Source organism: Choristoneura fumiferana, chromosome Z, assembly GCF_025370935.1.
Source record: "Choristoneura fumiferana chromosome Z, NRCan_CFum_1, whole genome shotgun sequence".
NCBI lineage: Eukaryota > Metazoa > Arthropoda > Insecta > Lepidoptera > Tortricidae > Choristoneura > Choristoneura fumiferana.
Window position 1 is genome coordinate 31,233,635 of NC_133472.1, and position 19,272 is coordinate 31,252,906.

Sequence of the window (19,272 nt, forward strand, 5' to 3'; positions counted from 1 at the left end):
TGCCTAGCCTAACGCACGATCCCAAAGCACGATCCCCACGATTCCATCATGAGTGTTGAGGGCCTACTCCGAAATTCGAAATCGAAGTTAGTTACCATCTCTCTCACTCTCGTATTAAATAGCATAAGTGCCAGAGGAACAGAACGACTGAAACTTCTATTTTCGTATTTTGTAGTAGCCCCGCAGGCCCTTTACTACTACGAAGTGCATAATTCGAATTTCGTCTCTTGCCGTCTCGCTGACACTTACGTTGTTCAATAAGAGAGTGAAAGAGTCGATACGATACGAACTTCGATTGTCGAATTTTGTAGTAGCCCCCCTGAACATATATATAAAAAAAACAATAAAATATACATATGTATTGTATGTAGATATTACTAACTTTCCTACCTTACCCAAACCTTACCTACCAGTTTGTACTCGAGTTCAGTGGGATATTTGGATATAAGATTTATTTGTGATGTGATGTGTTTTATTTCAAGCAAGTTCTAATCCAAACCTGTCTTTTAGGTGTTGATTGGACTGATGGTACGTGGGCAGGGATCGATAGATTGGGTTCAGCAATTTGTTTGTTAAATGGTATGTTGACGATCTTACACCTGCATTACTTAAAATACGAGCTTTTATCTTGCTATATTTGTAATATTTTCTTAATAAAACTAAGTCCGATCGTTGAAGATTTGTTTTGTGCAGTAAACATCGTAACAACTGCTCTACTGATGCAATGGCGTAGGATCTTGAGTTCTCTGGATACCTTGGTCTGCTCCTAGATATCAAAATGGAAGACGACGGGGATGATAAAGATGACTCTAAAAGGCAAGTGCAATGATTTAATCGTATTAGCTATGTCTTTATTGTCATCACTTGGCATAGGTATAATGTTATTCAGACCCATTTACTAACACATACATACCCACATAGGCATGTTCCTTCGATAATTATGATATAGTCACTACCTAATGTAAACCTATAACATACTTATCCAGTTTTTGGGCATATATTATGTATAAGACATGACAAAAGTTGTTAGATCATGACATGAATAGGATTAAAAGACCTGTCATGTTATATGCTTATTGACAAAAGTATTTGGAATAATGAACAGATTATTTACACAACATCAGTAAGGTCATTCCAGTAGCATTACATTGCAGCACTCAATTGCCTTACAAGTGGGCACTACTAAACTCTTTAGCCCTGTAGCCCTGCAAGTTGCTGTACGTAGAACTGTAACTTCCATCCATAGACTCATCATGTTCTAATAATATGTAATTTTAATTCCGCATTCCTAATGTTTTAAAACTTCTAGGAGAACTAGAAACATGAGTGAGAAAAAGCGACGGGATCAGTTCAACTTGCTTGTTAATGAACTTAGCACCATGGTTTCTGCCAGTAACCGTAAGATGGACAAATCAACTGTTCTAAAGTCAACAATATCATTTCTTAAGAATCACAATGGTAAATATATTAGCCTTGTTTTAACCTCCTTGAGTCCTAACATTTTTTAACAGGTGTAGTACTTAAAACATTAATATTATTAAGAACATTCTTATTTTTTTTATTGATTGTTAAATTTGCACTTTATAAAGTACATTTGCATGTTATTCTTAGGGGCTGTTTCACCATCCATTGATTAGTGTTATTTTTTATTTTTTTTATTTATTAAGCCTATTTATTCAGATGCAAACATACAAAATACTTAAATCATAATACATATTTTTTTTTTCCCATTCAATCTTCAGCATCTGTGTGCCTGTTGGCAAAGGCAGCAGTCTCCAATCCCTCTCGCATGCAGCTACTCTCGCCCATGTTCTGCCAGCCGCTCCGGCTATTTCGTCTTCCCAGCGACAAACTTGCCTTCCCTTGTTCCTTTTCCCATCTCTTGGATACCATGCGGTTACAAGTTTACTCCATTTATATGGACCTCGCATGACTTGCCCGGCCCACTTGATTTTAAATGTGATGCCGTCTCCGCCTATTTGAACAAAACAAATAGAGACGGCATCACATTTAACCGTCAGTTAACACTAATCAATGGATGGTGAAACAGCCCCTAAGTGTAATTTGTTATTTATAATGTCAGGATTCCTGAGGATATGTAATGCAATAGTTGGTTTTGGTTGTGATTGTTTGCCCTTTAAATTTGTCACACTTTTTTTTTTCAGAAATAACAGTAAGGTCACGGGCACATGACATACAGGAAGACTGGAAACCAGCATTTTTATCAAATGAAGAATTTACTTATTTGGTTCTGGAAGCCCTGGAAGGTTTTGTTATGGTGTTTTCTGCTACAGGGCGCATTTACTATGTTTCGGAGAGCATCACTTCATTGCTGGGTCACAATGTGGTAATATATCTTAACTTGTTTGATATTATTATTTCAACCCTTTCAAACCCAGCCGATATGATCGAACTGTGGTTTAATTACATTTGAATTTGGATTTGACATGGATCATAAATAATAAGGTCCACTGTTGTAACTTTTACATTTGAATTGTGAACTTGACATGGATTGTACATGAAGTCCATTGTCGTAACTCTTTTCATACTCGACTGGGTTTCGAAAGGGTTATGCTGGGTCCACACGTTTGGTAAGCGCCGACAAACACAGGACGCAGTCATATGTTAGAGCATCCTGTACATTTGTCCTCAGCGCTTGCCAAACGTGTGGATCCAGCACAACATACCACTAAAATTGCTGTTGATATCAGTATAACTGTAACTTTAAATATTAGTATCTATTTTCTATATTAATAATTTCGTTTCGGTCTATGGTAGACTCGAACGACATGCACATCAAATTGAAGAGCGTAAAAAATTAGTCAATCCGAGTCGACAACTTGTAGGCGGAAAATTCGGATTATCGAGTATTTTCAATATAAACTTGAATTTTAAGTATATAATGGCGTTGCGAAGTAAAAATGTCAATGTCATCACATCAAAGTGGCGTTAGTGTCACGCTTAGACTATAGGTGTCACGTCATCACGTGTCACAGGTGTCACAGGTTTGCATTTCGTTCTCAATTGTGACCTCTTAAGGGCCCCACACACGGTACGATTCGTCGATTTTCATCAGATCGATCGTACAGACGAATCGTACCGTATATGGGGCCCTTTAGGTCTAATTTCATTGATTATGAGACAGAGACATCATAGTTATTTGGGCAAATAAGATTTAGGAGAAATATCTACTAGAAGAAATACCGATACGTAGGTTAGCTGTGAAAGTATGTTTGTGATAATATTAAGGCTGGGAATATACGTCAGATTTTTCGATAAGTATGACAGTCTTTACACTGGCAAAACATTTTGTTCAAACATGTTATTATGAGTCTACATTTTACCCGAGCGAAGCCGGGTTTTCATCTAGTTGTTTATATTTGAGTTCATTTGTTTTATTTTTCTTGCAGGTGGACGTGGTGAATAAAAGCATCTTTGACCTTGCTTATGAGGAGGATCGACCCAACCTATACAGCTTGCTTCAGGGATCTGGATCATCAGTGGAATCAATTCAAAGAGTGGGTCCAGGTGAGAACTGTTACATTATTACGCTAGTACTGACCCTCACATTGAGATTATTCAACTCCACCATTATGATGTGGTCAACCATTCAAGGAATATTTTGTGCAGAAATGTTATTGTGGTAATTCTTGACAGTGAAGAAAGAAATAAAAAAAATGGTTTATTAACGACCCCAACAGTACCATCACCAAACACTTAAGTTAACAATAAAACAACAAAATACATTGTAATGGCAGTGATACCGTAGTCACCGAAAAAAGGTTTCCATTCAGCATGTGTTGCTACGCAGTAGGTGCAGCAACGCTGATTTTCTGTAGAGCAGTGGTTTTCAAACTGTTACTGGACACAACCCCCCTTGGTCTGAAAAATATTCAAAAAACTGCTTACGGTTTGTGGTAGTGCTGCATTCTGACGGCAGAAAATTGCAGTAATATTCCCTGTTCCAATATTTAATTTAGTGCTTTGTTCTACAAAAATATTTGGAATTGCAAAGTTTGGTGCTTTGCTTCACCATCATAACCAGCCTGTTGGAGTCCCACTGATGGACACTAGCCTCCTCTCAGCTTAAAAAGGTTCTTCTGTTTATTTTTGGATTTTGCAATTTGCTGTGATAGTGACCTTATGTGGGTTTGGAGTTTTTTTTTTAATTTTCTGATTGCGGGATGTTGAGGGATAATACGGTTGTGATCGCATTTACCATCTCTTTCTACCCTTGTCCTATACCGTGTGATAGAAAAAGGTGGTGAAAATTATTGTGATTCCAAGTGTATTAGACAATTAGGCTACTCCGAAATTCGAAAATCGAAGTTCGTGTCGGTCCGTCCCTCTGAAACTTATACTATTTAATACGAGAGTGATAAGGACGGTACAATACGAGCTTCGATTTTCGAATTACGGAGTAGGCCCTCTGTTTTAAAGCTAAAGCGAGTGTTAGGAGGTATAAAACATAAATGTAGTCATGTTAGGTATATTTTTTTAATTAAAAGTTTAACATGTTCCTTTTTATCGTAATTTGTAACAGATGCTTAGCGAGTGTAATTTATAGTACTTACACTAGCTGTTGCGGGCGATTTTATCTGCGAAGAATTCGTTTATGCTAATCCGCGGGACTCATGCAATTTTCGATCCAGTATTCGAACTAGCAGTGTGATTTCATCAGAATCAAGTCCAAATAAAATGTATTCCAAATGGATTCATGTTCAGTATTTTTTATAAGGAAGCTTGCATTGCGATTTCTTTTTGTAGCGGTATGGTTCCATAAGCTTTCATCTTTATATATACATTTAAAAATGTCTCTGTCTAAGCGTAACCTTATTGATGTTTTACGACATACTTAGCCCTAGAGCCTGTAGTTGTTGATTTATAAGTATCATGTTATTTTTAGATCCAAGTATCCAATTTACGACGATATTTACTATACATATATATGTATACAAGGACTAATTTCTCAAACAATAGTTTAACCTATCTTGCTATTGCCCGCGACTTTGTTCGTGGAGAATTCCTTTATCGCTTTCCTGCTAGAACTATCCAATTTTCCGGGATAAAAAGCACACTATTTCTATACTTATAAAAAACATCCAAATTCACGCCTATAAATAGCTTTTCTCAAAAATGTCCGTAAAAGTTGACATTATTCTTTACATATCAGAAGGTGAAGTGCATAGTTTATGGTCAGCGAAGCCAAGTCTAATGGCCGGTATCAGATATTTTGTTGGAACTCCGGACTTTTTCTATTGGGTCTGAAATAGCTTGTGGTGTTTTCGGTGGAAAAATACACCTGCAGTTTATTTTTAATGAAAAAAGGCGGGAAAGCATAAGAAAAATATTGGAATAAAATTAAATTTTATAATATATTTTGAGAAAAAGTTTATTCTGTTTCAGAATTATTCACCATTTTTGAGAAAAGCTTTATATTAGTCTCGGCTGGAATAGCAATTGCTGGCTTCGTATTAGTTAAACGGACTCGCAAGCTCGTCCGTTTAATACTCATACTCAGCCAGCAATTGCCTACTTCCAGGCCACGACAATAATCTACTAATAAATTATTAGAATTAAAATAACTGGCAATGTAATTTTACTGTACATTTTTAAACGAATGTTTTTTACGAAACCTTTAAAAAGCCTTTGTGATCCGTCTGAAAAGAGTTCTTAACTTTCTATTTCTGTCACAAAGGTGGAGTTTTTCCTTATGTTTTGAATTTTTACTTTTCAGATAACGAAATAAGGTTTCAATGTCACCTGCGACGAGGCACATTGGACTTTAGAGACACCACCACTTACGAGCTAATTGATTTTAGTGGACATTTTCGTAAGTACATATAGGGTTAAATAAAAAACTAACGAAAGTATTCAAGTATCAAGAGTGTAGCCTTCTGAAGGTTCGCTTTTAAAGTTTCATGTTCGTTGCCTAGCAACAAAGAGTGTATTATTTTGAATTTGACGTATGGCTGTCACAAAAGGTTACTGAACTGCTGCTGTGTTTGAATACTTTCGCTAGGTTTTTATTTTTTTCAGTATGTTGCACCAATTATAATCAATTGATTTTTCGTATGGTAGTAGCTAATACTATTTGCAATTTATATGTTTTTTTTTCATAGTTGTACCCTCAAAAAAAGTTGTTAACAAAAGGTGTCAAAAATAAATAGTATTTTTTTTCACGAACTATTTCTGATTCGCAGTAATAAAAAAAAAATCCGTACAAAAAACGTTTAGGGAGACTATGTTAATTAGGCTCAGATTCATCCACCACCTTCCTGCATTTTTTTTCGCAAGTTAGAGGGCGATAACAAAAAATGCAAACTATTTAAGAAATGCTCATTACACTGTAATGCTATCTTGGTTAACATGTTTACCCCCTGTTTCACCACTCGTTGATCATTTTTATGCGACAGATACATATCTGTGAAACAGTCTTTGTTTGTTTTGTCCGATAGTTATAATTTGGATTTTTATATGTTTCAGGTACGAATACAGAAGAAATTGATAGCGACGACCTGTCATATCGGCCAGAACACGAGTCTAAGTAAAAATACCACAGTGTTTTAAGGAATAAAATTCACAATTTATGACCTGTTAAGGCAAAGGGCGGTATCTCAAAAACACTTGAGTTATTTATACCATTTGATGTAGAGTTGCGCCCGCTCGGTCTTTAAAGGGAGCGCTCCGATCTCGGTCAATCGGTCAAATGAACTAGTTCGGTCTTTTAGTTCCTTTAGTTCCTTTAGCTCCAAGGAGCGGTTCCGACCGAAACAGGGAAAAGGAAAGGGAAGGGAGCGAGTTTAGACTCGAATCGGTCATGAACTGAACTGTTAGCTAAAGATCGGAATGTTAAAAAATAAGGAGTATAATAAAAATATAACGTTGTAATCAGATAAAAACAATCATTCATTTGTTGTCGTAGTTTCGTTTAACCGGGTTTCTAATTATGGTTCTTTGGTATCATCAAACAAGCGGACAATGTACAATTTAAAATAAATGCGTCTCTCTCGCACATGAGCAGGATATGCTTTGAAATAATACTATTTGTCTCGTTCACATCGACCGAGCACCGCGCCATGCCGTCCGCTCCGCTCTTTACCAATTCGTTTCCTGGTTCACTCGCTCACTCCCAGCTCCCGCTCCGTTTTAGCTCCGGAACCAAAGGAGCGTGGACCGAGACCGAGACCGATTAATATCGTTTACGAGGAACTAGTTATTTTCGGTCCGCGATGGGAATTCATTCTTTTTAGTTCAGGACCGACTCAAGCCTAATTTGATGCAGAATTTATAAACACGATGTCGATGTATGAATAACTCAAGTTTTTTTCAAAATACCGTCAATTATTATTGCCTTAATAGTGCAGTTTTTATCTGCGTTGTGCGGTAAAGTCGCGTACTTATTATTACCAAAGTAGCGATTGCCCGCAACTTTGTCTTTCTTTCTCGGGATGAAAAGTAGCTTATGTTTATAAGAAGTAGTGTAGCCATTTATTTATTTAAGGTTCACCAACTATTGTCAACAGACATCAGAAATTGATGCTTGTATGAACCTGTTGAAACTGAGTGTCTCAATCACCTAGGTAAACATCGCATCGCGAAACAAAAGTGAAACTTAAAAACTAAATTCACATAAGTACTAAATTGTGTTCTCAAAAATTTTTATAACAAAAAATTGAACCAACTACAAAAAACAATGAAAATAATTTTCTACCAATCTGAAGTCGGTCGGTGCCTCAGCACGAGCCGGCAGGAGTGGACCTATAGTCATCTACTTCACCTACGCACTTTATATTGGGCTTCAATCACTCCTGCTGGCTCGTGCTGAGGCACCGACCGACTTCAGACTGGTAGAAAATTATTTTCATGGTTTTTTTGTAGTCGGTTCTATTTTTTGTTATATTTTTTTTATATCAGGCTTTTTAGTGTAAATAATCTAAGATACAATAGTTTAATATCAACTGCTCGTCACCTTGTACGAAAGATTTCTTTTTCCGATGCAGAGATGTTAATTATTGAGGTGCTTCACCACCCGTTTTACCATATGCATTACGAGGAGCATAAATTGCTTATGGTCTATTTCTGAAATGTAGATACTAAAATGACAGTCTGAAATGTCAAACGTAAAAATAATGTGGCCAGCATAAAAGGACCAGTGCTGCTCCATGCTTTCGGTTTCGTAAATAATCGATAAAATGTATATTTTACGATAGCATAAATAACATTAAATTACTTTCCATTTTGAAAATATAAATGCACTTCTACGATAAATTGATATAATCTAAGCACAGGTAAAAAAATATAATACAGAGGGGCTACTACAAAACTAGAAAAACGAAGTTCTCAGATATCACACAACGTCATTGTTCATGTTTTTCGTATTCAAGTGGTATTCAACCGACATTCGTTACTTTACTCGTATTGTAATCGGATGTGATCAGTGCGTTTTCTAGTGTAGTTGTTGCTGTTGACGTTATTTGTTAAATTTGTTGAGTTAGACTTTTTATTTGTTAATTTTGTTTTGTTTGGTCGTGTTTTTGTTGAGTTTTATTTGATTAAACATGGACTCTGAGCAGCCAAGTAGTTCGTCGCATAGACGACGCAGCGAAGAAATACTTTCGCCTCGGAAAAAACGGAGACGTTGCAAAGCCAAGAAGTGTATGGTTGTAAATACGTACAAATATGTATACACAGAGGCCGATCGGCCGGCGGATCTTACTTAGAATGAAATTGAAACTTAAACATCAACATCTATAAAAAGTCGAAATATCTCCAAAACGGTCGCATTTTTATTAGACCTATTTTACCTTTTCTAGAATGTGCTAAGTGCCCTACATGTTAGTACATCACGGATCCGTTCATATCTTAGTATTTTACGACAAACATACATTGGTACATAGATACCTACAAAATCTTTCGGTGATAACCGGTTGCGGCACATCACTATTTATGAGACGCAAAAAACAGGTAACACATGACACGTCATTTTAGTATCTCGAATTAAGAAACAGACCAAAGCAACTGTGTGTGTAGTAAAATTCAACCCGTGAAATATTTGTTATTAAGTAGTAACTCTGATGGTTAACTGTGGTCTTCATCAACAGTTCCACTTCACCAAATAATGATTTTCAAAAGAAAATGCACGAGTTACTACTAAATATATCCAATGTACTATAGGTGTTCCTACAACGTTTGAAGAGTTCTCTCAATGAGGGCTATCGTTTTTTGTCTCACTAGATGGCGCACTGTTGCGTGAGGTTTTTAAGTACGGCTTTCAAAGTCTGTTATTACGGGCTTGAAAACAAAGTTTAGATTAAAATCATATTTAATACACCTTAGAACCGTACCATAAAAATATCGAGCATGCCACAGTGCTGCATAGTCCCCGTTTTGTTTGGAAAAAAGGGAGGACAAAGGTTTCCGAAAGACAAAACTGTCTCAAAACACAGACATTCATTGCCCCGGAACGCATATTTGCCATAATTAATTTCAGATATTGCAAAATATTCACAAAATGATTCTAATTATAAATAAACCCGCGTAGCTCACCCAAAAACTATGAGATTTGACATTTCGGAGACCTCACGCTACACTAGCGCCTCTAGTGGCGAATTCATACGCGATAGCCCTCATTTCCTTAAGATCCAATCATCAGATCCCGATTTGGTGCTTATGGGACCTAATTGAAGGCATTCCTAGACAAACACAAAAAAAATCTGTTCATAAATGACGGGAGTTCTGAGGTAACAAACATAAAAAAAATTACAACCGAATTGATAATCTCCTCCTTTTTTGAAGTCGGTTAAAAAACATTAAAACTAAGCAAAGTACCAACTAGGCCGTGTGATATAAATTATTTTAGTATATATCTGATTAGTTATCAAGGTGTGATTAGTTTACTGATGTTTTTTTTAAATTGGTTCTTTAGATTTATTGATTTACCCCCTACAAACATACAAGCAATTAAACACGCAACCAAGAGCGATTAAATCGCATGGACACAAAATTTCTAGTCTATCTGTCAAACGAAACAAGATTTCGATAGATAGGGTTGGTGAATTCGAATTGTAATTGGGAACGCGCTGGGCAATATTTATGACCTCTGATTTTAGCTACATTTACAGCTGGCACTTTAAGGCTGCCAGTTTCAGAAATATTAGGTAAATTTAGATTTTTTTTAATCCACTTTCGTTCTTGGAATACGTCTGATCGAATGAGTTTTATACAATATGCCGAAATGTATGCCTTCACCCTGGCCTCTGCTATAATAAGTAGTAACACTACTATATGTACTATTTTGCGACACACAGGGTGTTGTTCGTGTGTACTGGACGGTTGTACACCCCGCAGCTGATCCGCGACGTGTCGCTAGCCGATTCGAGCCGCAGCGAGTTCACTTCTCGCCACAGTCTGGAGTGGAAGTTTCTTTTCCTTGACCACCGTGCGCCGCCCATAATCGGATACTTGCCTTTCGAGGTGCTTGGCACTTCAGGCTATGACTATTACCATTTTGATGATCTCGAAAAAGTCGTCAATTGCCATGAGGAGCGTAAGTACACATATGTTTTGTTGAAATAGCTTTTGTTAAAACTTGACTGCCTAATCTTAGTTCGGTAGGTTAAAATATGTTCAATAGAACATTTGACAATAGTCACAGACGTAGCGACTTACTTACGCAAGTGTATACTGCACATGTATACTGTAACTACTTTACTTGCGCATGCGCAGGTTATCTAACCCACTACAGTAAAAACTTGCTCAAGTAAATCGCTACATCTGTGGCTACCATTAGAGATGCTACTGTCATGTCTTGATCTGTAAAATAAATGTATAGTTTAAAAAACCTAGGGAAATCGTTGTATTCGACAAATAAATAATTGTTAACTTAATTGTGTTATTTATTTCGAATTTATTTACAGTGATGGAAAAAGGAGAACTAACATCGTGCTACTATAGGTTTCTAACCAAAGGCCAGCAGTGGATATGGCTGCAGACACGCTACTACATTACTTACCATCAATGGAATTCTAAACCGGAATTTGTTGTATGCACGCACCGAGTAGTCAAGTATGTATATCCTTTTTCTTCCAACTATGCTTTAATTTCATCATAACCGCACTAAATACCGAGCACAAAGCGGGACTTTTCTGCTCTAGAGCAGAAAAAATGTATGAAAATCCTTTATTGCATTGTTTTAGATTTATTTTTAATTGCACGACCAAAGAGGTAACACAAGTATTTTTGCTATAAAATTAGTCTGCATAGTGTAAAAAAATCTAGTGTTATGTTGGTCAACCTGACGGTCTTATGAAATTTGACAGATTGCATACAAAAAATTGTTGCTACCAATACTACCAAAAATAGTAAGTAGCCGTATAATAAAAAAAACGCTCGGGCTCCAAATCGGCACTCAGTGCAGTAATGAATAACTTTCTGCTTGGTGCAACAATCTACTATTTCATCACACATGCTCGTTAATGATGTTATTCCATGCCTGTATAGTATACAGGCAGTATACAGTGTACAGTATACAGTATATACTAAAGGGCAATGGCCTCAATTGTTCCCGCGGGAATTATGGATTTACGTATAGTTTTTCTGCTCAAGGGAGTTATGGCTGGTTTTAAAACGTAAGTAGGTATGTACGTCATTTCAGATTAAAGAGGTCACACACATAAGTTCTGTCACACACTTTGTAACAAATATATATTTTTTATTTTACCTCTTATAAGAAATGTATATATTATTTGAAAGCTTATAATATAGCGAATTTAAAAGTAGAATATTTATTCAAAATAAGATTTTTTTTAACAAAAAAGTAAAACCGAATCGAACCGAAAATTTTCTTTATTTCTCACTTTTTAGTGATTCGCAGCCAAAGTACATCTTACAACGATTTCATTAAGCCCAAATACGACTTACTTACGTTGTTTTATAACAGAGTTCCGTTGCCTACCTTCTGGCTTCAGCAACAGATCAGTTCGAAAGAATCATTAACTTAAATCTTCTTCTTAGTCGCTTACCTAGGTATATTAATCATGATCGTTTATAGACGAGCGAGAATTACTTAGCTTTGACGAGTTCCATTGGTCATCTACGGTCTTCTTCATCAGGTCCAGGTTACCAAATGATACTCTCTGAATGTAAATGCTTATCTTAATGCTAAAAATTTCAAAATCGCCATAGGTGTGCCTCTAAAATTTGAGTTTTGCCCTCGATTTCCCTAGGATCCCATCATCAGATCTTGACTTGGTGATAATGGGACCACTTCAGAAGAATACTTTTTCGAATAAAAAAAGAAATTTGAAAATCGGTCCACAATTGTCTGAGTAATCGGTGACCATACATTAAAAAAAAATACAAACATTGGAACATAGAACCTCCTCCATTTTTGAAGTCGGTTAAAGACCGCCATAGGTGTTTATACAAGACAGAGGCAGGCAGCTAGTCGAAGAAGACTGGAACCAAAGTAGCTTACCCGATATAAAAAAAAAAAATTTGCTGCTCTGTGATTGAAGTGAAATAACCTATTATTATTGTTGTGTAGTTACTCGGATGTATCGAAGAGCGGCAAGCAAGAGACTGCTGACGCGGACATGGACGGCGAAGAAGCGCCAACCCAACCCTCTGCCTCCATGAAAGACGCTACCGAGGAGTCTATGTCAGCCATGTCGCCGACCTACATGTCTGATGCTAGCGAAGCTTTTGCCATGTCCTATCAGTCTATGGCACAGGTAAAGACATAACATAAACGATGAAATAATTGAATTGCTCGGGTGAGCATAGTAATTGTTTGTAATTCATTGATATAGACCTCAGCAAGGTACATAAATATTGTCAAACTTGCACCGTTTTAACATATGATAAACCTAAAATGTGACCCCATGGGACGAAAATCACATTTACTTCATTATGGCGGCTGTGTCCCGGCCAAATCGACTCGGACACATGTTTATTTATTAGTATCACTATTAGTATTCGTAAAATAAACTGACTGAATGACTGATATATTTAGATTAGGGCACAACCCAAACTACTGGGAAAAGGAGCTTGAAACTTTGCACAGCGCTTCTTTTATCATGTATTGTAGATGGAATTTTCGAAATCTCACAAATAATAAATGTAAAACGAGACTCGTGAGCAGGAGTTACTGTAATTCATGCTTTTGTCTCATTTTACCATTTTTTGTAGTAAAATTGGATTCATAATCAAGTAATCATTATCAGATCTACTGATTTTAGTGGACAATCACACAATAATGACACGGCGGAAAACTATTTTCTTAATGGTAATAAAACAAGACTGTTACAAACAGTACAAACAAAGAGATTTTATTGCAACTGAATACATAAAAGAAACGAAAAGTTTTTTCCCCGGATTATTTTTATCACTTTCTTGTTCTGTTTTTTTTTTGGTAGCCTGTGTCGACGAGCAAGATGTGCACGTTGTCGGTGACCGCGCCGGCGCCGTCTGTCTCGTGGTCTCGCTCGTGCGGCCGCTACACGCCGGGCTCGGACTGTGCCTCGTTCCGATACGCGCCGTCCTCGGACATCGCCTCAATCCGGTATGCTGCCGGATCGGACACCGCTTCGCTGTCCGGCGAATCACGATCCTCGCAGATGACTAACTCGCAGATTTCTAACTCGCGAGAGGTGAGTACGTCAACCAATAGGAACTGAAACTTTCAATGATCACTTGCATTGCACCAAAATTAACCCTTTATAAGGCAGAGATGATTTAGCGACCACATGCATTGATTTGGAAATTCTACCTTATTCTTTTAGTGATAAGTTACAATATTCATCGTTATTATTGAAAATACTACTAGCTTTAAAAACATCCTTTGCTAGGTATGTATTCGATAGCTGCTTTTGATTCTGTGATAGTATGTTCCAATAAATGGGGCCTTATATGGGGTTAAACAGCACTAAAATTTAAACTAGATCTTTATTCGAAGATCTTTTGAACTGCGGTTTATTAAGGGAAGAACAAATAAAGACTAATCTCGAATAGTTACGGGTCTATCAACTTTTTCTTGTACCTCGTTGCTATGGTTACGTCCCCTGGACAACTCTAAAACTATTTATTTTATTTTATTTATTTGTAAAAACTTACACAGCATTACAGTTTGACACCAAAGCAATGAGTAAGACAAAAAACAATTAAGTAATAATAATAACAATTATAACAAATTAACAATAACACGAGGACGGACGTGCATCCATCATCTCACAGAACTTCAAACATTCATCGCACACTCTTCTCCAACAACCAGCCAGTACATCACACTGGGGCGCCGATGCTAGGAGGGTATTGACGTAACGCAGCGCTCGGACCAGTGGCGACTGCTTGCGAGCGGCGCAAGAAGCTATGAGTTCCTATTATTTTTTCTGTGGTTTAAATTCATCGAGCGTACATTTTTGACGTAGTTACAAGCCCATTATTTTTTGGACTATTGCCCATAGTAGCATATATTATATTAAAACAGGTTTTTTTTAAGAAACTGTCACTGTTGTCTCTTGTACAACGGGACAGAATAACAAACAAAAAAAAGTTTATTGACCCTAATGTAAATTGAATCATCCATTACTCAAAATCCATTGTCCATCCATCAAACATGTTATTAATTGCTAGTTTTTTTTAGAAGCGAATACACTCCTATGGCTCTGACGGAATTGGTCATGGTAGCATGATGACGTTCCAGCTGCCAAAGAGTGAGCCGGCGCTGGTGCCGCAGCAGGCGATCGGCGCGCAGTACCTCGAGCCCGTGCCCTACGTCAACGCAGTGAGGGCTGTGGGTGCCGTGGGCGCCGTTGCGCCTCTGGGCGCCGTGGCCACGGTCGCCCCGTTGGGCGTGGGCTCCGTCGCCTCCTTGGGCGCTGTGAGCTCCGTCGGCGCCTTGGGCTCGCTCTCGATCCCCACGCTGCCGGTTATCGTGACTCCCGACCAGGCTCAGACGCAGGTGAGAGCAATTTTCCGCTTTATCGCCTCGGCCTTACAGTTTACATGCAAAAATAAGTATCTATTCGAACTTCTCAAAAATATATTACATCGGAATACTCTGTGGTACATATCTTTGAAACGTTGGATATGTTCACGTTTTTACACTCGACTGTACAATTTTGTGACTATCAAAAAATGATGGTGAATATCACGTGCAAAGTATAAGCCAACCTGATCTTTTTTTCTGATGTATGCCACTATTGATGTTAAGGTTTAGGCCTGAACAATAATTAAGGTTATCATCCTACATTATAAATTATAACTGAGAAAATTTGTCAAGATGTTTATAACTCAATCATGCAATAACGTCTGTCCGATTCACATGAAATTTGGTATGGAAATTGGTATGAGTGATCTTGACTCCGAGAAATGATCTTATTCACTAAATCCAGCTTTTATATCAAAACCGACTCCGCTTATCGACTCTAATTTATTTATTGAGTTCTCTACCCATGTATGTGCTGAAGTAGCTATTTGTAATAAATATTTTTTTATGTGTAAGTCACTTCGGATTTACTATCGGCGTACTGGCTCAAAACTTGACCTAACATATGCAATCCGATTCATGTGATTTAAAGAAAGCGAACTGAGTGCTGAATCGCCGAACGCGGACCACACGATCCATCAGTTTGGTCGGAGTTAGATACTCTTCGGAGTCAATGAAATTTGGAAGGAGCCGAAAACGTATATTCGGATCCGCTCAAGGATCAGACTCTTTTGAATCTTCAGATCCGAATTTATCCATCTCTAATGGAAATAGCTTTAAATCCCGGGGAAGTACATAGGTTAGTTACGTAGTTCCCGCGGGATAGCGATATGGGATTCTTCAAAGATGAAGTCGCAGGCAACTACTAGTTAATTATAATGTTCAGAGGCCGTATTGTCTAACGTGTTGACCTTCGCGAGCGCATTCACCATCTCTTTCTACCCTCGTCTTTACCGCGTCATAGAAAGAAGTGTTGAAAACGTTTATGATTCCAAGTGTGTTAGACAATAAGGCCTCAGGTCTTGAGAGGCTGTAAAACCATAGTAAAAAAGAGGACAAGTAAGTCCACTCCGACCCTTTAGGAGACTTAACTGCCTACACAAGCGGGGACGCTTAAGGTTGTCGAAGTCTATTTTAGATTAATTACCTACCGGCAAATAATTTTAGTACGAAAGTTAACTTAAAATTGTCTAATGTCCGTGTCTAGAGAAACTAGACAGATTCTACTCCGTATTATTATTATAATACTAAATTTAAAAATATTCTTTAAAAATTCACCGGAAAAAATACGTAACTACGAGTACGCGAACGTAAAAGGTGATCAGCGCAAGACTAGTAAACTAAAATCGAAACGCACGGCACCGACGGCAGCGCAGCCTTGACTAAAGAAAACTTAATCCTCCTTTAATTATCAGTGTGTGCGTGCGTACCGGCGCCATCCGGCGCGCATACATTTAAGCCGCCCGATGTACTTTTGTTCGTAGTGAGCCTACTTGTCCTCTTTTACTATGGTAAAACACGGGTGCGCCAAAGCTCATATAACATTGCAAATTCGATTATTGAAACTTCGAAAATGTATCTTATACAATTTTACATCCTAATGATCATTATATATTTTTATTTTAGACAATAATCATTGGAACTCCGAATTTATTGTATTCATAATGTCTTTTAATATAAATACCTCTGTTACGACAATTTATGTATATACTCATTATTCAACATATCGATTTTAGGTAATAAAAATTGGTTTTATGTACGTTTTAAAGTATACCTTTGTTTATTCCTAATCTATTCATACATATATACAAGTTGATGACTTTTTAAATGAAAATATCTGGGTAAATAATATGGGAACTATATTTTCTGTCATTTAAATTTAGATTTGTCACGAAACTGCGATACCCTAACTATTATATTTATCCCTAAGAAATAATAATGGAAATAGAAATAATATTGGTTCCTTAATTCGATCTATTCTATAAGGCAGGTCTGGTTAGGTACGACGACGAGCGAAGCGAGGAGGAGTGTTAGGTAGAACTGCGACCCTTAGTGCACGAGCCGAGCGAGCAAAGCAAGCGTGCCGCGGCAGCGGCCGGCGAAGTGCCAGAGCCGAACATATTTCACACAAACACGCATAGGAACAACAAAGAATGCGAACCGTGATGTTTTAGTAGCCTACCGCTTTAATATGCGATCGGACTTAAGTAGGCATACCCTCCAATGTAAATCATAATCTCTGTGTACGTTCCGATATACGTTCAGGTTCAGTTTAAATAATATAAGTTAGAAAGACATAATTTACAGATCAATATTACTAAAACAAACTATGTACAATTCAATTCAAAACGAAGTAATAATATTAGCCTTAAACTTACATTATAGAAATAAGCAAATACATGAAAAGAAAAGCGTAACATTTTTAGGATTAGCTTTGGACAAGCATTTAGACTGGCAGATGCAAATAGTTTTTTTTTTTGTAAATTGAACAGATCTGTTTATGTATTACGAAAACTGAGACGTACTTCAGGCTTGCAAGTCTCCTTGGCTGCCTACCATGGCTATGTTAGCTCGACCTTAAGATACGGTCTTATTCTATGGGGAAATTGTACAAATTTTAGCAAGGCATTCGTTGCACAGAAAAAAATTTATACGTGCTGTCTGTGGTTCTGCCCCATATGAATCATGCAAACCACTTTTTAAAAAGCTTGGTATTCTGCCTTTAACCTGCTTTTATATTCTGGAGATATGCATGTTTGTAAGAAGGCACATGTATCTCTTCACAACAGCAAAAGAAAATTCGTTTAGAGTTCAGCGGAATTCAGGACGACTCGTTCATGTTTGTGTGCCTCGGACAGCACTTTACAGAAAACATTGCTTTGTAATGTGCATGAAAATTTTTAACAATCTTCCGCAGTGCGTACAAGTGCTTCCTCTAAATAAATTTCAAAATAAGTTAGTACACATACTGTCAGAAAAAAACATACTATAGTGTAAAGGAGTTTCTCACTTACCCTTAAACTTAACACTAAAAAAATTAATATATTTTTGCATACTATAATTAGAAATAGCAGAATAAGCTGCCTATTGTCTCAACACCACCTAATGATATTTTATGTAACTACTTATTCTTTGCAAATAAATATATTCTTATTCTTATTCTTATAGCTTTTGATCACATAAGTACAAATGATTATATAAAATAAATTTATAAATAAAGAAATTCTCCCAAATAAGATTATGCGCATAGATTAAATCTCGTTAATGAAATGATGAGTAAAAAAAATCGAAATATGTATCTTTATGAACAATATAGGTAGTAGTAATAATAATTATCTTTAAAATATATAAGAAACAATTTTCGGAGAAATGATGATTATGATTACAAAGCGGTATTATTATAAATAATCGAATAAAAAATTGTATATGAGCCAATATGGACCCGGTAAAACACACTATAGCGACGTCACCGGCAAGTTTCACGCACGCAACGTACTCCACTCAAACTAGTTTGCTAATGTATTTAGGAACTCGAATCAAAAGATCGGGTTCATTTTTTTTTCTCATATAAATCTTAAGGAAAACGAAGAAACCCAACTAGTCCCGAGCGACATTGACATTCTAGTTGTACTTAATGTCTTTTCATCTTCTCGAATTGTATTGATATCGAATGTATACAACGCGTCTGAAGCGTCGTAGTACCATTGCTTGTGTCTAATCCTATGTGATGCGAGCTAGTGGCCGTGGCAGGAGCAGTTGCAGCAGAAACACGAGGAGCTGCAGCAGATGATCGTCCGGCAGCAAGAGGAACTGCGCCTCGTCAAGGAACAGCTCCTGTTGGCTCGGCTCGGCATACTCCCGCCCTTGCCCGCCGTAAGTGAGCTCACAATACTGAGTTTTACATGATCTTTTTAATAGCGTAATAGCGTGTCATAGTGGCCCAGTGCTGGGCAAAGGCCTCCCTTGACCTCACGAACTCCAATTCTGGCGCTATCCAAATAAGTGAAGAAATTTATGTAAAGACTATTTTAATTTATTGCATGGCAATTATCTGTGTTCGCGGGTTCTGGGTTCACGATGGATGCAAGCCGCTTCCAACCGAAGCAACTGGTAGTCTATGAGAGAAGCCTATGCCCAACAGTGGACGTCCTACGGCTGAGATGATGATGATGATGAATTATCTGTGATGCTGTCCCTGTTTAATCGAACAAATTAAACAAAGGCGGCATCATAGATAAAGCAGGAATTAAACAGAGAGTGGTGAAATAGGGGGCAAATACATA

At 37.3% G+C, this 19,272-nt stretch overlaps 1 protein-coding gene across 5 annotated transcripts in view; it reads left to right on the forward strand.

Annotated features, from left to right (window-relative positions):
* The first annotated feature begins 362 nt into the window (after positions 1-362).
* The window catches only part of Clk (circadian locomoter output cycles kaput protein Clock), a 32,459-nt gene continuing 13,549 nt past the window's right edge, over positions 363-19,272 (forward strand). Inside the window, exons 1-13 of one of the 5 annotated variants that reach the window (XM_074096600.1) lie at positions 363-579; positions 679-816; positions 1,310-1,458; positions 2,166-2,347; positions 3,411-3,528; positions 5,738-5,833; positions 6,487-6,547; positions 10,311-10,549; positions 10,920-11,067; positions 12,548-12,734; positions 13,419-13,652; positions 14,645-14,962; positions 18,728-18,862. In XM_074096600.1, coding sequence (XP_073952701.1) covers positions 779-816; positions 1,310-1,458; positions 2,166-2,347; positions 3,411-3,528; positions 5,738-5,833; positions 6,487-6,547; positions 10,311-10,549; positions 10,920-11,067; positions 12,548-12,734; positions 13,419-13,652; positions 14,645-14,962; positions 18,728-18,862 — 1,905 coding nt within the window. In that variant the 5' untranslated portion in view covers positions 363-579; positions 679-778. The remainder of the gene's footprint in view (positions 580-678; positions 817-1,309; positions 1,459-2,165; positions 2,348-3,410; positions 3,529-5,737; positions 5,834-6,486; positions 6,548-10,310; positions 10,550-10,919; positions 11,068-12,547; positions 12,735-13,418; positions 13,653-14,644; positions 14,963-18,727; positions 18,863-19,272) is intronic. The other 4 variants (XM_074096592.1, XM_074096607.1, XM_074096615.1 and 1 more) reach the window with 4 other exon arrangements.